The sequence below is a fragment of the Salmo salar genome, chromosome ssa03, assembly GCF_905237065.1.
Source record: "Salmo salar chromosome ssa03, Ssal_v3.1, whole genome shotgun sequence".
In the NCBI taxonomy this organism is placed as follows: Eukaryota; Metazoa; Chordata; class Actinopteri; order Salmoniformes; family Salmonidae; genus Salmo; species Salmo salar.
In genome coordinates, this window is record NC_059444.1 from 39,179,100 (window position 1) to 39,205,551 (window position 26,452).

At 43.6% G+C, this 26,452-nt stretch overlaps 1 protein-coding gene across 2 annotated transcripts in view; it reads left to right on the forward strand.

Annotated features, from left to right (window-relative positions):
- Positions 1-787: 787 nt before the first annotated feature.
- LOC106600027 (semaphorin-6B) overlaps positions 788-26,452 on the forward strand; it is a 72,425-nt gene continuing 46,760 nt past the window's right edge. The window contains exons 1-5 of one of the 2 annotated variants that reach the window (XM_014191361.2): positions 788-1,121; positions 17,614-17,737; positions 18,912-19,023; positions 19,201-19,261; positions 19,395-19,457. In XM_014191361.2, the coding sequence (XP_014046836.1) occupies positions 17,632-17,737; positions 18,912-19,023; positions 19,201-19,261; positions 19,395-19,457 (342 nt within the window). In that variant the 5' untranslated portion in view covers positions 788-1,121; positions 17,614-17,631. Of the gene's footprint in view, positions 1,122-1,160; positions 1,597-17,613; positions 17,738-18,911; positions 19,024-19,200; positions 19,262-19,394; positions 19,458-26,452 lie in introns of those variants that run through there. The other variant, XM_014191360.2, reaches the window with a different exon arrangement.

The window sequence follows — 26,452 nt, forward strand, 5'->3', positions numbered from 1 at the left end:
AGCAACAAAATTAGACCCAACCAAATCATGAGAAAACAAAATGATAACTACTTGACACATTGGAAAGAATTAACAAAAAAACAGAGTAAACTAGAATGCTATTTGACCCTAAACAGAGAGTACACAGTGGCAGAATACTTGACCACTGTGACTGAACCAAACTTAAGGAAAGCTTTGACTATGTACAGACTCAGTGAGCATAGCCTTGCTATTGAGAAAGGCCACCGTAGGCAGACCTGGCTCTCAAGAGAAGACAGGCTATGTGCACACTGCCCACAAAATGAGTTGGAAACTGAGCTGCACTTCCTAACCTCCTGCCCAATGTATGACCATTTAAGAGACACATATTTCCCTAGGATTACACAGATCCACAAAGAATTCTAAAACAAACCCGATTTTGATAAACTCCCATATCTACTGGGTGAAATACCACAGTGTGCCATCACATCAGCAAGATTTATGACCTGTTGCCACAAGAAAAGGTCAACCAGTGAAGAACAAACACCACTGTAAATACAACCCATATTTATGCTTATTTATTTTCCCTTTTGTACTTTAACCATTTGTACATCCTTACAACACTGTGTATATATACATAATATGGCATTTGTAATGTCTTAATTATTTTGGAACTTCTGTGAGTGTAATGTTTACTGTTCATTTTTATTGTTTATTTCACTTTTGTATATTATCTACTCCACTTGCTTTGGCAATGTAAACATATGTTTCCCATGCCAATAAAGCCCCTTGAATTGAATTGAATTGAATTGTGTGAGTGAGAGAAAGCGCGAGCGAGTAAGAAAGGAAGAGCGCAAGAGAGCAAGGACGTCCCCATTCATGCACTGTGGGGTGCTGTGTCGTTTTGCAATGGGCCCCTGCCGTGAATATTTCTGTATCGGTCTTGGTTTGGTATTTTGATGTATTATTGGCTATGGAGACATTCTGCGTTGGTGTTCTTCCTGAACCAAGTATTGTCTAGGAATATATATATGCAATACAGCCTGTGATAAGAGCTTGACCAGTGCCGACTCAAATCAGGGAGGAGAGCCGTTGTCTCGGGCTGACAGTCCTGGAAAGACTGCACAACTGTGTGAATGAATTAAGACTGAATTGAAAGACTGGTGAGTATTTTGCCTGCACATATAGCCTAAGCTTTCTAGTCATTTGATGGTGATGCTTGCTTACCCCTCTACACCGATTCTACTTTAATGTTGTGATTTGCAGGGGTGTCCGCAAAATATTCACATTTTCAGCCAAGTCACTGGAATGTAGACTACAAAAACCACTGCACCTGCATGTACCGTATTTCGCTTTCATCCGGGAAAGGTTTATTGGAAAGGTCCGGACTGGTCTGGGCGCATTCTCTGAAAGATAACTGAGATGCCACGGTTACGCGTAGAAGCCACTCGATGAAGAGACAGGTGCGATGGAGAGGATTGATATTAGGCTAGCTGCGGGGATAACGGCTCCGTGCTGTGCTTCACCCTTTGTGTTGATTTGAGAGTTGTAGAAAACCCGATCTGTATAGGTTACGAGAAGACGGCTGGTACCCAGCCAGACATAGCCCGCATACCTGTCGGTCTCGCACAGTCAATGGTGAGTGAGCTAAGCGGTATGGCGACGATGGTGAACAGGTATTGCGTTCGACCGTAGAAGCGTTTTTGTCGCGGCCGCACCTTATGTTGCTGGTTTGGATGTGCATGCTTTGAATACACGCATGTATGTTTAATTAGCTGCCTGCCATTGAATGCTTTGGGTTACTGATAATGACAAAATACTCGTGTGGCATATTCATTTGACGTATCTGTCTCCTGGGGTTGCTACTGTCTGGGCCCTGTGCTCTTTGTGTTATTCAATGTATCATTGTTTTCATGATGGATTCATTGATTTTGTATTATTTTGTCATGTTTTGCATCACTTGATGTCGTCCAGTATTTGGATGTGGGCCTATTGGTATATGATCATAAATGTTTATAACTGCTTTCAATGTCAACATGCAACACCAGTAAGAATTCTGATCATAAGGATGACAATATAGTGAAGACGATGAGTTTAATCATGTTGTCAACTAGTCTACATAGGCATACTGATCCTATATGGAACCACAGCTCTTATTCACCCCTATGCATGAGGCACATAATGCTCGTTTTGTTTAATTCCTTGGGTCATTCTTGTACAGTGTGACTCTGAACCTGGGGAATGACCTGAGGTAAGTAATTGGCATGAAACAGTGACATTGAATAATTATGTTTTCTCAAGGTTTTCAGTGATTTAGACCAAAGGTCAGACATGGTGATTTGACTTCTGTCACTCCATTGATTGGCTCATTATTCTTTCAGTGATGGAATTACACTAGTTCCATGGTTTATGGTCTAAGTGTAGTATAATATAAAACACTGGCCTGTACTTTTAACTAGACTAATTATATTGGTAGTAAAACAAGTATGCCCAGACTGCCGCCCCCTGTTGTTACCCTGTTCATTCCAAATGGCCTCTGGATTGCCTGTGATTGGTCCATAGGGTTTTCGATGGGAGCGGGAGCAGAGCCATGCATACAGGGTGCAGCAAACATGACATTCTTTAAAAATATATATTTTATTTCACCTATTCTTGCTGCTTTTCCCAACATACATAGGCAAAAACAGGCAAAAACAATAAAGGACTTAACATTCACATACATACAGCACATTTCCACAAACATCATTGACGTCACACTTGCTCAGACCCACACGTTCCCACCGTATCCACACCCAATGTGCTTTCCAACACTTGTGAGACTAGTACGTGTAACGGCTGTCGTAGAAAGTAGACCAAGGTGCAGTGTGTCGAGTGCTCATGATGAATATTTATTTTAACTCAGAACACTAAAGAAAAAATAACAAAGTGAAAACAAAAGCACACAGTTCTGTCAGGTACATAAACTAAACAGAAGACAACTACCCACAAACACAAGTGGAAAAACCCCTACTTAAGTATGATCTCCAATTAGAGACAACGAGGACAGCTGCCTCTAATTGGAGATCATCCCAAAAAACAACAACATAGAAATATAAAAACTAGAATCTAAACATAGATATACAAAACATAGAAAAACACAAAACACCCCCTGTCACGCCCTGACCTACTCTACCATAAAAAATAACATCTTACTATGGTCAGGACGTGACAGTAAGACTCTTGTAAGACTTGCAAAACATGACATTCTATTGTGTATTTTATTGTGTACACTTGCTGGAATGTAATGGCTTTGGAACTTGAGATGAGATGACAGGGTTTGCTGAACTCTATATCTCTGACTGTGAGTGGGAGGTGACACTAATGTCTCTAAGGGAAGTTAGCAGGGTCATAGCATTCCCATATAGAGCTGAAAGTGTGAAGGAGAAGGAGGAGTAGACACCAGATGGCCATGCTTGAAGGGACATTGAATGGACAATTGGATGAGCTTTGTGGTCTTTATTAGGGCTAAGGTTAAGGTTAGTGTCTATAATCACATTTATGACAAGATAAAGTTGTATTTATGTCCTTTCTAGCAGGGCCAAGTAGTATGACCAAAGAGAGGCTTCAGAGAAGAGGGATCAACATCAGGGAGCTTATTTGGTCTAAATCCCACAGGCAGGCAGGCAGGCTGAATATACTGTACACTAAAGCCTGGGCTGCCAACACACCACCCACTCTCTGTGTTTGTGTCCATCAGACTTACAGCCCACTGCGGCTTCCTTAAAGAACCCAACACTGCTCACTTACTGCTGGACTTTCTGGGGCTGGCAGATTGATTTACCCGTTATGTATTATTTATTGTTTACAACTTCCCCCTTTATGTTCAAGGCCAGCGAGTTCCAGTAGAGGACTTTAAAGGCATCCGAACAGATTGTGCATATATTATGCCGACATTTTGTGATGCTTTTGTGCGTTTTGGTCTTTGGTAAAGTTTTTTTCAGCTATTCGTGCACACAACATTTTTTCTCGACGCAACCCGAAGTTCGGTAGCCGAAGTCTACGCCCCTTCGTCGGTGATTGGTTCTTCCCGTTTCAGCCCGAAACTCAGTGTGGATTCAACGTGGTGAACGACAACTTTGAGCATCGCTTGGTCCTAGGAGGTACAGAAGTACCTGCACCTCTACGATTCTAGCCATGCATTATGTAAAGACCAGCATGTATAAGCCAATTCATGGAGGGAGATTGTGGAGATGCTGGGTTCTGACCAAATTACTTGTTGGGTAATGTTCACACCGAGTTTGTCAAGGCAAAGAAAAGCCTCTGGTCGTAGAGAGGGGGAGGAGAAAGAGAGGGGGGAGTAAAGGGACATGGAGAGAAGTGCAGAGAGAGATGGGGAGAGAGGGGCTGAGAGAGAAAAGGGAGGGAGAGTGAGACAGAAAGTAGAAAGAATCGAGAGATAGAAATGGAGAGACAGAGTATGAAAAGAGAGAGGGGGAGGCATGCAGTCTAAGGGAGTGTGAATGGTTTCCCTGTTTTCCCTGCTTTGGACACAGGCAGCCACACAGCAGCCCTGTGAGCAGGTGCTCACCCCACTACAGGAACAACATGTGCAGCCAGTGTTTCCCCTAGGCGCTCTTCAGACAGCACCCAACCGGTTCATGTACTAAATAAGTCTTGGTAACAGACGTGTAGACTCTTCATTCTGTTCCTCTATGACCAAGATGGCAATTGCAAACTATTTGTTCTTGTTTACTTCTGAAATAAAATGAAAAAACAGACATAGCAGCCAGCTGCGCAGGGAGAGAAATTTGGGCAAATGCATCACCCCCCACCCCTAAACATCTTCCCACGGCCATGCTTCTTTTACACTGGTAAACACTGATTGATTGGTTTCAAAACTGCAGAGTGTGAGAAATGCTGTTTCACTTTTAGCTGTAAAATGAGTAAACACCATTTGCCTCTGTTATTCTTCCTAAATGCCTATTTGGGAGGAAAATGGAGGTTGAGTAAAAAGTGCTGCTTAATTATTTAAACTGCTTCATTATTTAAACATGAATAATAAAATAGCACTTTTTTATTGTCCACTACCTCCATTTCCTACTAGAGTAGGTGAGGATTTCTCACACATTCCGTTTGCTCTAGTTCAATACACGAGTAACAGAGGTTGGCCAGTGAACCAGTCGTGCATGACGAGTAGCTTTCCCTGAGACCTGAAGTGGCAGTACTATGTGGCAGTGCATGTGTTAATCATAATTTATGATCCAGGTTTGAAATATCCAGATGTGACACAAAAAGGATATGTAGGCTACTGAGGCCCCATAACTTATATGGTGCAAGCTGATGTTCTTCTGTTCGATGGACCAGTATGGAGTGTGTCCCGATGTCCTCCTAACCGCCCAGACAGTCCAGTCTTTTACTTCCTCAGCACTACATCAACACTCTCAAAGCAACCCTGTGAAGCCTCTGTATACCCCAGGGTCTATAGGATCAGAGGGCCCTGGCTGTGCAGGCATCTGCTCGGTGACCTATACCAGCTGGGGTCCTGGGAGCAAGGACGTCAGGGAGCCATTCTTCAGCATAAAGAGGGCAGAGGTGCTGGGCTCCCGGAGGCAGGCCATTGTACTGCCCATCAGAATGTAGATCTTGTTGTGAGGAGAGGAGGTACCAAAAACAAACCAGCTCACACCGAAAACCCCCCCCCAACTATTTCACCCAGTTCCATTTAGGTTGCTTGCTCTGGTGGTCGCCGACCTGAATGGGTGGAATCTGATTCCTGCATGGGTCACGTATAGATAAGTGCTTCTATATATAAGCACTTATCTATACGTGATATATTGCTTTAGATAAAAGGCTCTGTGCAGTGATTTATTACACATTAGGAACGTATTTGAGTATTTATGTTTTAAGTTGTATGCTCTTCTTTCATCAATAATGTCTCCCCTGAGCTCTGCTCATTATAAAGAGAGTCTGATGCCCAGCATGAGGTCTCACACAACCGTCGAGTGATGCTAACATGTGTGTTCACTTCTGCAACACATGCCTCTCAGATCCCTCAGCCCTGGATCCCCTAGTGTAGCGAAGCCTTTGCTACGCTCGTATTAAAACGAACCAGGGACCTAATAGCACGTAGGTTCAGGACGGGTGTGTGTGTGCGTGTGTACAGAGCATGTGTTTAGTGGATATTTGATGCTGAACCCTTTCATGTTTCCCACATGTTGCCATATTAACTAGAGTTGATGGGAGATCGTTATCCTTTCAGGATGAGATTCTGATTAGAATCAATCTAGGGCACTTTTTCCCAAATGGTGTGTCTGAACCCATTGACGAGTGACAGTTAGGTCCTATTTGAGGTGTGGATTAAATGGGCTGTGGCTGGAAAAATTGTTTGTTCATCTTGAGGGTGATAATGAAATTCTAAAGACTTTAGGCAGGTCATCATAGCACCAAAATAGTTTGGGAACGGCTGATCTAGGACCTGCACTTGAATATTAAAGCAAAGTTGATGTGTAGGGCCTACTGTAAATGACAGGAGAGGAGTGAGAACTTTAATATAGAACAGGGTGAGGTTCTTATAAACACTACTAGACATAGGAAGGAGAGTTAGATTACTCCTTTTGTAAACCATTTGTTTTAAGATTTGTTTTAAGATTTGCAGTATGTAGCCTTTCGGTCACTTTCATGGGCCTATTTGCTTTCTTATCTAGTTTACTATAACTCCATTATAGCACAATAATGCAAATATATACAGACAGTGAACAATTGTTCCTATACTGTGAGTTTGAATACGATAACTTTATCTTTTCCTTTTCTGCCCTCTGGAAAGATGACGGTTATTCCATGGTCTGTATCTTGTCTCTTGTGCTCGTTTGCATTAAAGCAGCCGTCCACTTTGTGTGCCTCACACTGACTCAAACAACCTTTTCAAAATCCTAGTTTGTCTGCTCCCCTTGACTTCTTACTTCTTATGGAGAGTAGCTGGGAGTTTCTTGGAAGTACACTCTTTTTGTTGAAGTGTTTGCTGCTTTACCCGTCCAAGAGAAAGAGTTCACAGAGCCTGTAAGCCAAAGAAAGCCATTTAAAAGGCATCGTAGCAAAAAGAAAAAGCTGGATGAGGATTTTATTGGCAGACAGAGGCACAGTAGAGTCTTTTGTCTGGAGATGCTGGTTATATTCTGATTTTGTTTTTGCTGGAGATAATCTCCCTCTCCTCCTCTCTCCTCTTCCCTCTCTCCTACCTCTCTCCTCCTCTCTCTCTCCTCCCTCTCTCCTCCTCCCTCTCGCCTCCACCCTCCTCCTCCCTCTCTCCACCTCTCCTCCTACCTCTCTCCTCCTCTCTCTCTCCTCCTCCCTCTCGCCTCCACCCTCCTACTCCCTCTCTCCTCCTCTCTCCTCCTCCCTCTCTCCTCCAATTTCAGACGCCAAGGGTCTCTCTTAATTATGTATTTTCATCAGGGGAGAGTCAAAATTGAGAGAGACGCAAAGGAGTAGAGCAGCAACACAATTATACCTGAGAGAGAGGAAGGGAGCACGTTCATTGGAGAGGGTGTGTGTGTGCATGTGCTCACATGCATGCATAAGTGTGTGCACATGTTTGAGTGTGTGTGTGTGTGTGTGTGTGTGTGTGTGTGTGTGTGTGTGTGTGTGTGTGTGTGTGTGTGTGTGTGTGTGTGTGTGTGTGTGTATGTACATGTTTTGAGTGTGTCTTTACACACGTGTAGCCTGGTGCACATGCAATACCTGTACAGACCCCATATGGTCATAGTGTACAGCAATCATCTCTGCTCTGCTATGGCAAAGACTATATTTATCTTAATTACAAGCAATCAAACACAGGGTATGGCATGTTCTATACTGTATAGGTATAGGTGCTCAGGGAGTGTGTTTGTGTGTGCCTGTCTGCACATGTACACTTTCTTGTGATTATGTGTTTATTGTGTGTCTGCGTATGCTGCTATGTTAGGGTTTCCCAACTGGTGGCCCGCAGGGGATTTATTTACAGTGCATTCGGAAAGTATTCAGACCCCTTCCCTTTTTCCACATTTTGTTATGTTATAGCATTATTCTAATGGATTAAATATATTTTTTCTCCTCATCAATCTACACACATACCCCATAATTACAAAGTGAAAACAGGTTTTTAGAAATTTATGCAAATGTATAAAAAATAAAAAACAGAAATGCCTTATTTACAAAAATATTCAGACCCTTTGCTATGATACTCGAAATTGAGCTCAGGTGCATCCTGTTTCCATTTATCATCTTTGAGATGTTTCTACAACTTGATTGGAGTCCATCTGTGGTAAATTCAATTGACTGGACATGATTTGGAAAAGCACACACCTATCGGTCCCACAGTTGACAGTGCATGCCAGAGCAAAAAGCAAGCCATGAGGTTGAAGGAATTGTCCGTAGAGCTCCGAGACAGGATTGTGTCGAGACACAGATCTGGGGAAGGGTACCAAAAAATTGAACGTCTCCAAGAACACAGTGGCTGGCCTCTATCATTATTTAATGGAAGAAGTTTGGAACCAGCAAGATATTTCTAGAGCTGGCCGTCTGGCCAAACTGAACAATCAGAGGAGAAAGGCTTTGGTCAGGGAGGTGACCAAGAACCCGATGGTCACTCTGACAGAGCTCCAGAGTTCCACTGGGGATATGGGAGAACTTTCCAGAAGGACAACCATCTCCGTAGCACTCCACCAATCAGGTCTTTATCGTAGAGTGGCCAGACAGCAGCCACTCCTCAGTAAAAGGCACATGACAGCCCGCTTGGAGTTTGCCAAAAGGCACCTCACACCTTGAGAAACAAGATTCTCTGGTCTGATGAAACCAAGATTGAACACTTTGGCCTGAATGCCAAGCATTACGTCTGGAGAAAACCTGGCAACATCCCTACTGTGAAGCATGGTGGTGCCAGCATCATGCTGTGGGGACGTTTTTCAACGGCATGGACCGGGAGACTAGTCAGGGAGACTAGTCAGGATCAATGAAAAGATGAACGGAGCAAAGTACAGAGAGATCCTTAATGAAGCGCTCAGGACCTCAGACTGGGGCTAAGGTTCACCTTCCAACAGGACAATGACCCTAAGCACGCAGCCAAAACAACGCAGGAGTGGTTTCGGTACAAGTCTCTGAATGTTTTTGAGTTGCCCAGCCAGAGCCCGGACTTGAACCTGATCGAACATCTCTGGAGAGACCTGAAAATAGCTGTGCAGTGACGCTCCCCATCCAACCTGACAGTGCTTGAGAGGATCTGCAGAGAAGAATGGGAGAAACTCCCCAAATACAGGTGTACCAAGCTTGTAGCGTCATACCCAAGAAGACTCAAGGCTGTAATCGCTGCCAAAGGTGCTTCAACAAAGTACTGAGTAAAGGGTCTGAATACTTATGTGAATGTCATGTTATATTATTTTAGATTATTTTTTACATTTTCCAAAAATGTCTAAAAACATGTTTTTTCTTTGTCTTTATGAGGTATTGGGTGTAGATTGATGAGGAAAAAAAAATATTTAATCGAATTTAGAATAAGGCTTTAAATGTGGAAAAGGTCAATAGGTGAATACTTTCATGAATGCACTATATATTTAATTATTGGACATGAAAGACAAAAACACCGGCAAATTAGCTTCAAGTGATTTACATTTTTGAAATCTGTTTTAAATGATTCCCACACTTAATAGAGAGATATACGCTGAGTATTCCAACCATTAGGAACTGCTGAGTTACCGTTGAGTTACCATTGAGTTACCTTTGTGTTACCGTTGAGCTACAAGGTGTCAAAAGCGTTCCACAGGGATGCCCATGTTGACACCAATGCTTCCCACAGTTGTGTCAAGTTGGCTGGATGTCCTTTGGGTGGTGGACCATTCTTGATAGACACAGGAAACTGTTGATGTGTGAAAAACCCAGCACTGTTGCAGTTCTTGACACACTCAAACCGGTGCACCTGGCAGCTACTACCATACCCCATTCAAAGGCACTTAAATCTTTTGTCATGCCCCTTCACGCTCTGAATGGCACACATACACAATCCAATGTCTCAATTGTCCCAAAGTTTAATCTGTCTCCTCCCCTTCATCTACACTGATTAATGTGGATTTAACAAGTGACATCAATAAGGGATCATAGCTTTCACCTGGATTCACCTGGTCAGTCTGGAAAGAGCAGGTGTTCTTAATGTTATGATCGTATAAGAATGTAAGCAAAGTTTGAAATGGTATGTTTTAGTCAAAATGTTATATCTGTTTGGGCTTCTTCATGTTTCGGTCTACAAATTATTTGTAATTATGTTCCGGCCACCTGACCTTTCGCTCAAGAAAAAAAATCATCCCACGGCTAAATCTAGTTGATGACCCTTGCTCTATGTGCTCGACATCCCAGTGTTGTGCTGTGAATGCATATGGGTTTGCTGCAGTTGAGCTCTGTGTAATAGCTAACGTTTGCCCTTGCTGCAGCTCAGTACTGTGAGCGTGCGTGTGTCTAATCCGGCTGTAGCGTAGTACTGCACTATAAATAAACACATACATCTGCTGCAGACCCAGCTCCAAGTTATAAAATGTGTGTGCGATGCAGTCGAACATGTGCATGTGTTCGGTGTGCATGTGTGCATGGGTGTCTGCCTATGTGGGTGTGTGTGTGTATTCGTGCATGCGTGTCTGCCTGTGTGTGTGTGTGTGTGTGTGTGCGTGTGTGTCTCCCTATGTGTGTGTGTTTGGGCTGCGGCTTTCTGTTGCTTGGGGAGATATTTCACTCAGGACTCAAAGACAAGCCAAGGGTACTGCTAAACACTCCCCATTAGTTAGACCAGAATAACATGTACTGTCTGGGGGGGGGTTGCAGGGAGGTCGAGAGGGAGAGAGAGAACGGGAGAAGGAGAGAGAGAAAGATGCAGAGCGAGAGAACTGAATGCATTCAACTGAAATGTGTCTTCCGCATTTAATCCAACCCCTCTGAATCAGAGAGGGAGAGAGAGAGAGCATGAGATCGGGCCAAGTTGAGGATGAATATGCAAAAAAGGCAATTAGAAGCTAAGGTATTATGTTAATTAGAATAGAGATCTCGGCTGTGTGACCTCTTCTAGCTCTTATCTGCCTGTTTACCACCTGGATAGGCTGTCTAACCACTCCTATAGGGCACTTTTCTTCTCGACTTTCCTCAATAACTGACCTAGGATAAGCTGTCTAATCACTCCTAGGGCTCCTCAATGATCAACTCTCCTTATAACTGTTTTTAGATCAGCTGTTCCTAAAAGACAGTAACTCTTAAAACTACACCATTATTTTTTATTTACCAAAACGTTTTTTCAGAGATGTTGAATAGTTTGATTAATTCTATATTTTACAGTTTCCAGACGAGTTGCATGTAGACATGTTCACCCAACACTGGACCTCCAGAGAGTGGGACCTGTGAGAGAGGGATAGAGGGGGAGAGAGGTGCTCTCTGACTGGCTACACTCCAGGTCTGACCAGCCTCTTTATAATTACATACTGGCATAATAGACCCAGGGGAAAATTCTCTCTCTCTTTCTTCTCTTTTTCACTCTCTCTATCCCTTTCTCCCTCCATCCCTCTCCATGATAACGTTCAGCACTCTGCCAGGGAATCTAATGCAGACATAACCTGGGCATTAGCATATAAATTACTCTGCAGATTGAAAAGTGCATTAGGATATTTAACAGAGAAAACGCCATATTCCCTTAACTGGGATTGGCCCCCAGACAGTTACACACTTAAGGGAAGGCTGTGGTATCCAATAACACACCCTCCTTGATTAGATAAAGACCTTATCTCATTGATTTCTATGCTTATATCTGTGTGTTAGTGTGTGTGTTAGTGTGTGTGTGTTTGTCTGCATACGTTCATAACTAATTTGCCTGCCCTTTTGCCATCTACCTCCATTACCTATGCCGTAACACTCAACCGTTATCATTGTCAGTGTCAGTCCATTCATGTAACCAGTGAATGTAGTGTACTGTAGACACATTGATGGTGAAGGTGACCCAGTTATCCCAGTTTATCCCCCATCCCCTCAGGCCCCGCTACTTTCTTCAGGGATTTTAACCTGCATATGGGCTCTTGAAAGAAGAGCAGAAGAGAGAGAGTAGAAGAGAGAGAGAGAGTAGAAGAGAGAGAGAGTAGAAGAGAGAGAGAGAGAGAGAGAGAGAGAGAGAGAGAGAGAGAGAGAGAGAGAGAGAGAGAGAGAGAGAGAGAGAGAGAGAGAGAGAGAGAGAGAGAGAGAGAGAGAGAAAGAAAGAAAGAAAGAAAGAAAGAAAGAAAGAAAGAAAGAAAGAAAGAAAGAAAGAAAGAAAGAAAGATTACCATTTCAGAAATAAATAGTGTCAGGTGATTGTTTGCCTCCTGCATATCTTTCCATCTCTCTCAGTCAACCTGACATGACACTGACGTTGTATAGAGTTGGAACATGTTGTGTTCCCTAAAAGCCTGTGATTTCAGAGAACTGCTCAGTGTCCAATACAATCTAGATAATGCCACGGAACACTTAGACCACAGCACAATAGAACACCTCATTTAGAATGACAGGCTAGGAGCGGAATCAGAGCCATAATTATTGGTAATCCGTAAAAGAGCTAGGCAGTCATGTATTCCTATCCACTTCCTTTGCTGGTAGAAGTGTGAATATCAAACTCATTAGTGGACTCATCTGTGGCTGTGTTTTTAAAGTGGATTTAAAATGGCACAACTTATCACATTGTAAACAGGTTATTTCTCATCGGCTAACTTCCTGTCATTTACTCATCCCCATTCAGGATTACAGTCATGTTTTCCTTTTGAGAGAGTACGTTTAATTGAATTGGTGCAGTGATTGCAGTTATTCGGCAAGTTAGATTAATTTCCAATTGCTATCGGTTGCTATGGTAACAGGGCACAGGGAAGAGTGGCTGCAGTAGAGAGAGAGAGAGAGAGAGAGAGAGGTGCAGGAGAACGGTGATAAAGTCCTCATCATCACTCTGTTCCCAGACCCAAACACAAGGACACGTTTTACACTAATAGAACACGCACCACAACATATTGGAATAATACGGATCCAAAAGAAACACATTTTCAAGTTTCAAGTTTTATTAGTCATAGGATACACATACAGCGTCCAACTAAATGTTTACTTGCAGGTTCCTTCTCGACAATGCAACAACAATAAGAGATAATAAAAGATAAAAATACAAACATAAAGTAAATGGCTCAGTAGGATAGAATGAACATTTTAGCATAAGTATAATACAGGAAGCCACTATTTATAGTCCAATATTTACAGTGTATGTCCTTGATGGGTAGGAGTACGGTCCCACAGATATACTGGGCCGTCTTCACCACCCATTGGAGGGCCTTGCGGTCGTAGATGGAGCATTTCCCATACTAGGCCGTGATGCAACAGGTCAGGACGCTCTCGATGGTGCAATGGTAGTATTCTGGAAAGGACCCTCGTGTGGCATGTCGAATTTCTAAAGTTGCCTTAGGAAGTAGAGGCACTGTTGCACACTCTTGGCAAGAGTGATGGTGTTGTTGGTTCATATCACGTCATCGGTGATGTGGACGCTGAGGAACTTAAAACTGCTGACTCTCTACTGCAGTCCTGTTGATGTGAATTGGGGTATGTTCCCTCCTCTGACTCCTGAAGTAAAAAATCAACTCCTTTGTTTTGCTGAAGTTGAGGGAGAGGTTGTTGTCCTGGCACCAGTTCCCTTGCCTCCTCCCTGTAGACTGACTCATCGTTGTTGGTTATCAGGCCTGGCGTCGTCAGCAAACTTGATGATGCAGATGGTGTCGTTCGAACCTCACAGTTGTAGGTTGACAGGGAGTACAGTAGAGAGCTGATGATACACTCCTGGGGGGGGGCCCTGCGCTAAGACTCAGTGTGGCGGAGGTGTTGTTGCGAATCCTCACAGCCTATGGTCTGCCCGTCAGGAAGACCAGGATCCAGTTGCAGAGGGTGGTGTCCAAACCCAGGGCTCCTGAGCTTGGTGTCGAGCTTGGAGAGAACAATGCTAAACTGTAGTCAATGAACCGCATTTGCACTTACTGTAGGTGTTCCTCTTGTCCAGATGTGTTACGGCCGTGGATCTGTTGGAGTGATGACCGGGGTGAGTGCAAAGGGGCGATAGTCATTTGGGCATGTCACTTCGTTTTTCTTGGGCACTGGGACAATGGTGGTCTACTTGAAGCAGGTGGGGACTACAGCCTGGGACAGGGACAGGTTGAAGATATCCGAAAAGACGCCCACCACCTGGTCAGCACATTCCGAGGACACGGCCAGGGATGCCATCTGGGCCAGCGTCTTTGTGAGTATTCACTCTTTTGAGAGTTTTCCTCACATCAGCTTCGGAGAATGAAAGCACCTGGTCATCCGGAGCAGCAAGAGTTGTCCTCGATAGCACAGTAGCAGAAAGTAATTACCTTCTCACATTCTTCAGTAATTGTGTAGCTCACGACCTGATAAGAAAGTGCAGGTCTATATTTATTGTGTATAAAAAATGCTGTGGGCCTTGATATGGACTATTCTGTATTTCTCATGCATTAGAATGACCTAGTCCTCCACTGTAGTTCAAGTGGTATGTACTGAATCTACCAGGGGATCCATTAAAATGCTGTTTCTCTATTCTGCATTTGAAATGCTAATGCAATGAGTATTGATTTTGGTTAGGGGGTCCTAATAAAGGCATGATCACCTGCAAATCTAAAGTGGTATTTATCAGACTGAAGAGTTGGATGAAAAAAAGACTCCCGTTCACATGTTTTGGTCTTGACAATCCTTTTCAAGATGAGAGTCAGCGGCCTATGTGGTTCTACTCTTGATATATCACAAACGCTATCTACAATTTAACTATGTATTTATTTTGACAATGAATGCAGTTGGCCCTCAAGAGAGTCATTGAGCCAGTCAGGTGATGAACACATTCAGTTAACCTCCTGATTTGGGTAATGCTGTGGGAGTGATGTGAATATAACATTTCACTGTCGCTCTCATTAGATCTACTGAATCCCACAGTTGGTTACCGTAGAAGCCATGTCACTTCATTATTCTCTCTCTCTCTCTCTCTCTCTCTCTCTCTCTCTCTCTCTCTCTCTCTCTCTCTCTCACCCCATTTAAAAGCGGGTTCAATTAAAGCAGGCTCAGACTTCAAAGGAATCAACAACAAAAACGGTGCCCCTTTTTCACATAGATAACCGATCACCTGCTGTGACATACAGTAGCCAATAGTGGTCTATATATTCTCCTAGACCTATCGTCGATAGCCAATAGTGCTGTGCGATATAGTCTTCCCTTGGCCCAGATCTGGAGTGGGATTTCAAAGATCAATAACTGGCCTTATGAGGCTGCTTCATCATTTGAGTTGTGTGTTTTTGTGTGTGAGTCAGTGCGTGCGTGTGTGCATGTGTGTGTACGTGTGTGTGATTCATCATCAGCATACTTCAGTGTCAATGTGACTACCTGTGACAATCTGGTGTCACTCAAATTGCTTTCGCTCTGTTGTGTTACAGAGTTTACAATGTGTGTGTGTGTACATGGCTATATGTGTGTATCAAAAAACGGTCATTTTATCACCTTAGCAACAAACCAAGGTTCCTATCGACGTTCCATACTGTCTCACCTATCATAGTTTCTGTATTGAGCTACGTTCTGAGAAAAATCATAGGAGAGGGGGAGAGAGGAATGAGGGGAGGACATGACAGGGGGATGGAGGAAGAGTGAGGTGGGTCGATATGATTGAAACAGCATAGATATTGAGCTGTTATGTCTCTCTGTTCCCCTCTTTCTCATTCCCTCTCTTTCTTATCGTATCCCTCCATCCACCCTTCCATCACATTCTCATTAAAATTCTTCAAGATATTTTCTACCTCAAGCTTTGAGCCCCCTCTCCTTTCCCCCACTCTCATTTCCTTTCATGTCTTCTCCTTTCGTCTCCTCTTCTGTACTTTCCTTTCATTTCCTTTTCAGTTTTCTCCCCTCTTCCTCCATCATCCCTCCTTATATCCCTCAATTAGTTTCTCAGACAAAGAGAACTTGTTCTTTCCATAGCACTGAATATATCTCCCGTCGTGGTACAAGTGTGAAACAGCAGAAGGTGAGGACTGTGTTTAGAGAGTTGGAGGGGAGTTGTAGCCCCGTACAGGGTCGGGTTCAGCTCCATTACAATTACAATTCTAATGGGAAAAATCTTGAATGAAAATACATGTTGCTACAATTTTCCCTTAATAAAGAATTTCATAAAGAATTGACTGAGTTCAAATGAAACCGCTCCCAACCCGGAATGCATGCACTATACTGTAGCTCAGTGTGTGTTTATATAGGATAGGCCATAGCCTCTGAGGAATCAACGAAAAACAATGACATTTAAACGTCTGGGTGTGTAGAGAGTGTCAGACAATCTTTCTCATTATTTATGCGTGGCAGTAAGTCAGCCCTGCTGTTATTTCACTGTGTTGGTTTTATAGAGAGCAATGTGTTGATTGATGCATGGGCTTGTGGATGCCCACATTTGACTGTTTCACCCCTGCGCTGTGGGGTTTGGGTGGGGGTGGGGAGGCGATTGTGTGTGTGTGTGTGTGTGTGTGTGTGTGTGTGTGTGTGTGTGTGTGTGTGTGTGTGTGTGTGTGTGTGTGTGTGTGTGTGTGTGTGTGTGTGTGTGTGTGCGCGTGTGTATGTGTGTGTGTGCTCGCATCTGTTGCATATGTGTGTGTTTGAGGGAGAGAGGGTGAAAGAGAGGTTCGGCTGTATGACCCTCTGATGGCCTTTTATTGTTTTGTTAAGACCTAAATCTGTTTCCTCCCTCGGTCTACCCACAATTCACTGCCTTCTTGACCCCTGGTCGGGAGGTCACTGTGATTCAGGAAGGCACCAGTTGAAATGTGTCAGAGAGATGGAAGATTGTTCTACTCACACGCTGTGCTTACAGTATGCACTGACTGTAAATCACCCTAGACAGGAGACTTTACTGCAGCTGAATGAATGACTAGGATTGTTGTGCGTTACCAGTCACTGGGCTCTATTAAGTGCATGGCGATTGTTCAGCTTGTGTGTGGCTTCCCTCAGCTAGTCTGTTGTTCTCCAGCTGCCCTCAGTCTTCTCTGTTATATAGGATGTTATGGTGTATGCCCCCTGTAGGGTTCCCTGTATGGCTTCAGTCTCTATGTATGATTCTCGGGTGGTATATGGCTTAGGTCGTCACGTTCAGCTGGGAGTGCTCAACAATGGATTGCCATTCTACACAATAGAGGGAACATTACACCTCATTTGACACAATGGTCACTCTGCTAAAGCCAGATTGGTGGCAGCATGTGTGTGTGTGTGTGTGTGTGTGTGTGTGTGTGTGTGTGTGTGTGTGTGTGTGTGTGTGTGTGTGTGTGTGTGTGTGTGTGTGTGTGATAGAGTGTGTCCTGCCCCAGCCCTCTCTCACGCCTACACTGCTCTGTGGACCATACTTTATGTCTCAACTGTTTAATTGCTGTGTGTGTGTGTGTGTGTGTGTGTGTGTGTGTGTGTGTGTGTGTGTGTGTGTGTGTGTGTGTGTGTGTGTGTTATAGAGTGTTATAGAGTGTGTGTTCTTGCAATCTGTTGCAATCAGAATCTGTACGAGACTATAACATTTCTGGTGTGATTTGTACCTGTAGGACTGGTCACTGATTATTTTCTTCTCCCTTCTCTCTTTCTTTCCGTGTCTAGTGCCCGTGCTGTGCTGCCATGACGACCATGGCCCCTCCCCTCATGTTTCTCCTCCTGCTCCTTCAATTGGCTCACAGCTCTTTCCCAGAGGAGCCTGGTCCTCTAAGCTATGCTCCCTTAGAGGGTATGTGTCATTCTCCGTGCATGCGCATTTGTGCGCGTCCATGCGCGTGCCTGCATGTTTGTTCATTTGTCAGCTTGTGCGCTGACATTTGCGCATAAGTGTGTGATTGTGCGCTTGCTTGCATACTTGAGTGTGTGTTTATGTATGTATGGTATCAGTAGCATTGATGAATGGCCCTCTGGTGAATCTCAGTATTCCATCAGGACAGAAAGGTTAGAGGTCACAGCCTTGGTCTGGAGCTGTTTTCACACAAAACAAGCGTGTCACAGGGATGGATAGCAGCACTGAAAAATGTGTTTCTCCTTGAGCGTGCAAGAATGAAAGATTTAATGCTCTCCTCTCCTCGCCTCTTTGATTTAATATTATGGCGCTGCGATCTGAGGTCATTGCTTTGTCGTTGTTTTTATTGCATTTCTGATTGAGCATCAACCTAGTTCAAGGGGAGAGGAGTGAGAGAGATGGAAAGGTAGATGGAGAGGGAGAGGGAGCTGAAGAAAGAGGGAGCAAGAGAGAGAAGATAGAGAGGGATGGAGATTGAAGAGAGGCAGAGAAAAAGGAGATAGATAGGCAGATGTGGAAAGGGAGAGAGGGCAAGGAGGTGGAGATAAATAGATGGATGGATGGATGTGTATTATTATGTGGCTCTCTGCAGTCAAGGACAATGAGACAGAGGTCCCACTCAATCTCCTGAAGAGGAGTCCCTATGGAAATGACACTGTGTCCTCTCCACCCTCCCCGCAGTGTGTCCTGTTCTTCCATGCTGTATCTAACTGGGTCTATCCCCCCTCTCTCTCTTCTGTCTCCCTCCCTTATGTTTCTCCCTCTGCTACTAGCTTCCTCTAACCCCCCTTTGTCTCATTCTCTCACTGTGTCCTCCTCACTGTCTTCTTCAACCCTTTACGTCTTTCTCCATCCCCTGGAATATAAGAGTACAATAAACCACATCTCTCTCTCTCTCTCTCTCTCTCTCTCTCTCTCTCTCTCTCTCTCTCTCTCTCTCTCTCTCTCTCTCTCTCTCTCTCTCTCTCTCTCTCTCTCTCTCTCTCTCTCTCTCTCTCTCTCTCTCTCTCTCTCTCTCTCTCTCTCTCTCTCTCTCTCTCTCTCTCTCTCTCTCTCTCTCTCTCTCTCTCTCTCTCTCTCTCTCTCTCTCTCTCTCTCTCTCTCTCTCTCTCAGTGGTGAGGAGGTACCCTGTGTTTGTGGGTAGAGCTCATCGTTCCTCACAGAGACAGGAGCTGCACATTCACACAGTGCTCCAGGTCAACCGCACACTCTACATAGGAGCCAGGTAACCAACAACATCAACCATCACCTCTGAGCCATGATCCATACCACACCCCTAACAATCCTCACTTTTATCTTTCAGCAGTTATGTCGACCGGTTTATGATAAGGTCACTGTAAAACCATTTTGATCCACTCTGCTTTCCCCCCCTGTTTCTCTCCCCTCCTGATGTATATTCCAGAGATGATCTATATAGAGTGGAGCTGGACAATATGTCAGGGGACGAAATATTCTACAGCAAGGTGAGAGACACACACACACACACAAAACACACACACGCTAACTGTGTGACCGCACTGGTATCACATACACCTGATTAAATCATACCCCAGTGTGATAACCCTCCGGTCATGTCATTTTGTGTTCTTCTGCTAGAAGCGGACGTGGGAATCCAATAAGAATGACATTCGAGTCTGCAGGATGAAGGGAAAACACGAGGTTAGTTCCCATCCCTGTGTCAGCCGACATGTGTCAGCCTACACACACCCAACACTGTCACACACACACACACACCTTTAGAAATCATATACGCCGACAGATATCTACACACTTCTGCCCACCCACACACACATAAGAGAACTTTATATGTCCGACTCAATCATTAGCCATGACATACACGCTCTCACCCATGCACACTCACAGGGAAATGTTCTCTACAATACACACCTGCATCGCTGCCAACACACAGAGAAACTCTATCCCCACTATACACACCTGTAACCCTCTCTAGCCCAGAGTGAAGCATGTGTCAGTCAGAAACTTCCATTCAGGGAAACTCTCTCTAGGCTACTCTTTCCTGTGTGAGGGAGCTATTGGTTATCTGTTCTAATATCACCAATAACATGTTTTTCCAGTGAGAATGTGATACCGGCAATTGATCTGAGTAATATGTAGTGTCCGAAAATGCGCTTTGGTGACGAAATTTCACTTCCTTATGTTATAATAAAAAGCATGAGCTGGAGCACACCCTGATAGGGCTCCTGAGTGGCGCAACGGTCTAAGGCACTGTGTCTCAGTGAGAGAGGCGTCATTACAAACCCTGGTTCAATTCCAGGCTGTGTCACAACCGGCTGTGATTGGGTGGCGCACAATTGGCCCAGCGTTGTCCGGGTTAGGGTAGGCTGTCATTGTAAATGTGTTCTTAACTGACTTGCCTAGTTAAATATATATATATATATATATATACAGTGCCTTGTGAAAGTATTCGGCCCCCTTGACCTTTTTGACCTTTTGTCACATTTCAGGCTTCAAACATAAAGATATAAAACTATAATTTTTTGTGAAGAATCAACAACAAGTGGGACACAATCATGAAGTGGAACGAAATTTATTGGATATTTCAATCTTTTTTAACTAATAAATAACGGAATAATTGGGCGTGCAAAATTATTCAGCCCCCTTAAGTTAATACTTTGTAGCGCCACCTTTTGCTGCGATTACAGCTGTAAGTCGCTTGGGGTATGTCTCTATCAGTTTTGCACATCGAGAGACTGAAATTTTTGCCCATTCCTCCTTGCAAAACAGCTCGAGCTCAGTGAGGTTGGATGGAGAGCGTTTGTGAACAGCAGTTTTCAGTTCTTTCCACAGATTCTCGATTGGATTCAGGTCTGGACTTTGACTTGGCCATTCTACACCTGGATATGTTTATTTGTGAACCATTCCATTGTAGATTTTGCTTTATGTTTTGGATCATTGTCTTGTTGGAAGACAAATCTCCATCCCAGTCTCAGGTCTTTTGCAGACTCCATCAGGTTTTCTTCCAGAATGGTCCTGTATTTGGCTCCATCCATCTTCCCATCAATTTTAACCATCTTCCCTGCCCCTGCTGAAGAAAAGCAGGCCTTAACCATGATGCTGCCACCACCATGTTTGACAGTGGGGATGGTGTGTTCAGGGTGATGAGCTGTGTTGCTTTTATGCCAAACATAACGTTTTGCATTGTTGCCAAAAAGTTCGATTTTGGTTTCATCTGACCAGAGCACCTTCTTCCACATGTTTGGTGTGTCTCCCAGGTGGCTAGTGGCAAACTTTAAACAACACTTTTTATGGATATCTTTAAGAAATGGCTTTCTTCTTGCCGCTCTTCCATAAAGGCCAGATTTGTGCAGTATACGACTGATTGTTGTCCTATGGACAGAGTCTCCCACCTCAGCTGTAGATCTCTGCAGTTCATCCAGAGTGATCATGGGCCTCTTGGCTGCATCTCTGATCAGTCTTCTCCTTGTATGAGCTGAAAGTTTAGAGGGACGGCCGGGTCTTCGTAGATTTGCAGTGGTCTGATACTCCTTCCATTTCAATATTATCGCTTGCACAGTGCTCCTTGGGATGTTTAAAGCTTGGGAAATCTTTTTGTATCCAAATCCGGCTTTAAACTTCTCCACAACAGTATCTCGGACCTGCCTGGTGTGTTCCTTGTTCTTCATGATGCTCTCTGCGCTTTAAACGGACCTCTGAGACTATCACAGAGCAGGTGCATTTATACGGAGACTTGATTACACACAGGTGGATTCTATTTATCATCATTAGTCATTTAGGTCAACATTGGATCATTCAGAGATCCTCACTGAACTTCTGGAGAGAGTTTGCTTCACTGAAAGTAAAGGGGCTGAATAATTTTGCACGGCCAATTTTTCAGTTTTTTATTTGTTAAAAAAGTTTGAAATATCCAATAAATTTCGTTCCACTTCATAATTGTGTCCCACTTGTTGTTGATTCTTCACAAAAAATGACAGTTTTATATCTTTATGTTTGAAGCCTGAAATGTGGCAAAAAGTCGAAAAGTTCAAGGGGGCCGAATACTTTCGCAAGGCACTGTATATATATATTTAAATACAATTATTTTGTGTAGAAAGGCTGTAAGCTGTGAACTGTAAGCTACAAAACTAAATAAAGAGTGGGCGACTCTTATTTATTTTTATAACTTCCTGTCACGATTGTCGTTGGTAATGGAGGACCAAAACGCAGCAGGTATGTGTAAGCTCATCTTGACGTTTATTAACTTCCAAAATGAACACCAAAATAACAACACAAGCGAACGAACAAACAACAAACAGTCTGGCAAGGCACAAGGCTAAACACAGAACAATCTCCCACAAATACACAGACAAACACACCCAACTAATATAGGACTTCCAATCAAAGGCAACACCACACAGCTGCCTTCAATTGGAAGTCCACCCCAATTAACTCAACATAGAAATAGATCAACCAGACTACACATAGAAATACATCAACATAGACCATAACTCAAAACCCGGAAATAATAAATCAAACGCCCTCCTAACTAACACACCACCCGGAACCACATAAAACAAATACCCTCTGCCACGTCCTGACCAAACTAAAATGACAATTAACCCTTATACTGGCCAGGACGTGACACTTCCTTATGTTATAAAATACAATTTACCAAGACAAATATGTTTATTCATGTTCTGAATCGTTCAGTGGGGTCTTTCTCTAACATATCATTAGCATTATATCCAAAAAGTCAGATTTCATAACCTAATACATCTGAAAATAAGCACTGAGCTCTGACGTAGTGGTGCAGGTTTCTCGTGACAACTTTTGAGGATTTTACATTTTGGTGTCTTCGTCTTCAAAGTTGTTTACGTGGGTCGCAAAAATCTAAATTAGCACGGCACGAGCTGAATTTAAAATAAAATGCTTTGAAAAGAAATAGCTTAGTATACGCTCAGTGCGCCGTTGACATTTCACAGAGATACACTTGTTTTTGTGAGAAATCTTTGAAAAAGAACAGGAATTTTCTAATTAATATGAAAAGCGTATATTAAAATACGTCTCAAAAACAATATCCATCTTACCTCTATATTGTTTTATGTCCCGCGGAGTCGAAAAGAAAGATGTTTAACAGGAAAGTGAGCCTGTCAGGTAGCCAGTAGCCTAAATTCTTGCACTGAATCCAGCCTAGCTGACGCGATGCAATTTTCCAGATTTTCTACCACTTTTTTTTCTATGGTCTCCATTGATTAAGTCACCCTAATTCTGGCCGTCCTACAAAGGTAAAAACTCTTAAGAACCTTTGAAAGGATTATGATGGGGACATGATGTTTGAGCCATTGGTTTTCTTAGAGGAGTGTCTACACAATTAATGTTTTTTTTTTTACCCATTGGTCAAAATATGCGTTTTTGATTGGGCACTCTATGAGTACTATGGGGTGATATGACCAAAGTGAATAATGAAGGCAAAAAGAGACCTAAGAGATAAAGGAAAGAGGGTATAGTGAGAGAAAGACTTGACTTGTATCTGTCTTTTTAGCAGAGAAGGGGAGAGAGAAAGAGAGAATGGGGGAAGGAGAACATCAGGACAGGAGGGAGGGAGGGAGTAACCACTGGAGATAAATGGAGGGGGTAGAAGACACAGTCACAGATCAAATGAGAGAGATAGAGAGAGACAGTGGAGGTAAAGAGAGCGTGGGAGATAGAAAGAGGTGGTATGACATTAAGGCAGACAGATGAAAGGAGAGAAAGGGAGAGAAAGAAGCAGAGAGAGTAAATACATCAAAGGTGTGAGAGGCCGTCAGGCCGAGCGAGGGTAGGAGGAAGGAGAGTGAGGGGGAGCTGAAAGTGAGAAAGAGCAAAAGTGTATGGCAGAAAGAATGTGTAAGAGAGAGAAGAAAAACTAGAACATGTAGAGGTACTTCTAGCTGACATGAACCCAAGGGGAGCTCATAAAGAGTGAACGTTGTGGTGAGCTCAGGCTAAAGCTCAGGGATACATCTGAACGGTGTGATGTATGTTAAGGGTGTAAAAGAGACTTAGGTTCGGTGTAATTTCCCTAAGGCTTACTTACGTTAGTGGTTGTTTTCACCTAAGCCATCCCACAGTTCAGCCTAGCTCATCATATTCCAGCCATGACACATGTAGTGTGTAAAGTAAACCAGACCTGTTCTGTACACTAAGAAGTGATTTATGCACTACTTTTGTCATGTGCATATAACATTAAACTAATTTATCTGCCTAACCAGTTGAGGGATGGGTTTGAAATACGCACACACACACACACACTTGCTCCTTTCCACCTGCCACAGCAGACACTGCCAGTACTCAATTACAATAGCTACTGTGGGTCTCTCTACCTGGAACACTCTCTACTCTGGAACACATGCATCTACAGTGTATTGGCAAAAACCTCCATACTGATCAACAACTTCAAACATGGACTCTGACCTGTCCAATGAGTCAAACTGATTAAGAATCCCACAGTACCAAAACACACACACAGTCACACACACACACACGTGCGGTGCAGTAATTAGAATCCATAGAGCAGCTTTAATTGTTACAGTCTGTGTGCTCATCCCTCCTCTGCCTCTCTCCATCGCTTTCTCTGTGTTGTCTGCTGCTGTCTCTCTTGTCTTCCCTCTTCCCTTGCTGTCTCTTAGTCTTCTATGATGCGGTCTCTTTTGTCTACCCTCCTTTCTCGTCCTGTCCTGGTTGTAAAAAGTGTAAAAGGAAGCTATTGTTTTAATAGTCATTTCACAGGCTTTTTCACCTCACCTGCAAATTCTTTGTAAACCATGTTTTACCTTTTCACTGCCTGTTATAATTTGTGCAAATAAATACAATGAATTAGAATCTATAGAACAACTTGAAGTCATACAGTCTAATGTGTGCTCAACCCTCCTCTGTTCTCTCTCTCCATCTGCCCTCGGTCACTTTCATCTGTCACTTTCTCTGTGTCTTGTTAGTTGCTGTCTGTGTCTTGTCTCAGATTCTTGTTTGTTACTGTCTCCTTTGTCTAATCTCTTTTGTTATGGCCTGTTCTGTTCTTCTGGTGTCTCTCTCCATCATCTACTCTTCTGTTGCTGTCTTTGTGTCTTGTCTGGTGTCTCTCGCCATCATCTACTCGCCTGTTGCTGTCTCTGTGTCTTGTCTGTTGTCTCTATCCATCATCTACTCTTCTATTGCTGTCTCTGTGTCTTGTCTGTTGTCTCTATCCATCATCTACTCTTCTGTTGCTGTCTCTGTGTCTTGTCTGGTGTCCCTCGCCATCATCTACTCTTCTGTTGCTGTCTCTGTGTCTTGTCTGGTGTCCCTCGACATCATCTACTCTTCTGTTGCTGTCTCTGTGTCTTGTCTGGTGTCCCTCGCCATCATCTACTCTTCTGTTGCTGTCTCTGTGTCTTGTCTGGTGTCTCTATCCATCATCTAGTCTTCTGTTGCTGTCTCTGTGTCTTGTCTGGTGTCTCTATCCATCATCTAGTCTTATGTTGCTGTCTCTGTGTCTTGTCTGGTGTCTCTATCCATCATCTACTCTTCTGTTGCTGTCTCTGTGTCTTGTCTGTTGTCTCTATCCATCATCTACTCTTCTGTTGCTGTCTCTGTGTCTTGTCTGGTGTCCCTCGCCATCATCTACTCTTCTGTTGCTGTCTCTGTGTCTTGTCTGGTGTCCCTCGACATCATCTACTCTTCTGTTGCTGTCTCTGTGTCTTGTCTGGTGTCCCTCGCCATCATCTACTCTTCTGCTGCTGTCTCTGTGTCTTGTCTGGTGTCTCTATCCATCATCTAGTCTTCTGTTGCTGTCTCTGTGTCTTGTCTGGTGTCTCTATCCATCATCTAGTCTTATGTTGCTGTCTCTGTGTCTTGTCTGGTGTCTCTATCCATCATCTACTCTTCTGTTGCTGTCTCTGTGTCTTGTCTGTTGTCTCTATCCATCATCTACTCTTCTGTTGCTGTCCCTGTGTCTTGTCTGGTGTCTCGCTCTATCATCTACTCTTCTGTTGCTGTCTCTGTGTCTTGTCTGGTGTCCCTCGCCATCATCTACTCTTCTGTTGCTGTCTCTGTGTCTTGTCTGTTGTCCCTCGCCATCATCTACTCTTCTGTTGCTGTCTCTGTGTCTTGTCTGTTGTCTCTATCCATCATCTACTCTTCTGTTGCTGTCTCTGTGTCTTGTCTGGTGTCCCTCGCCATCATCTACTCTTCTGTTGCTGTCTCTGTGTCTTGTCTGGTGTCCCTCGCAATCATCTACTCTTCTGTTGCTGTCTCTGTGTCTTGTGTCCCTCGCCATCATCTACTCTTCTGTTGCTGTCTCTGTGTCTTGTCTGGTGTCTCGCTCTATCATCTACTCTTCTGTTGCTGTCTCTGTGTCTTGTCTGGTGTGTCTCTTTAGTTTTGCAATCCAAAACGGTCAAGGGGATACTGGGTTACCGTAACTTGTTTTGGGCCTGTGTCATCCTCTTCCCTTCCTGTTGCCCCTGGCTGCTGCTGTTCTAAGGGCTCCACTGGTATGATGTTCTCATCTGTCGTCCTCCTTGGCTCATCTCCAAGGTAGCGAAGTAGATGTGCAACATATCATAAGTTAGTTTTAAAGTAACTGTATACTGACATGACCAGTGCTGTAAAGTACTTAAGTAAAAATACTTTAAAGTACTACTTTAGTCGTTTTTTGGGGTATCTGTACTTTACTATTT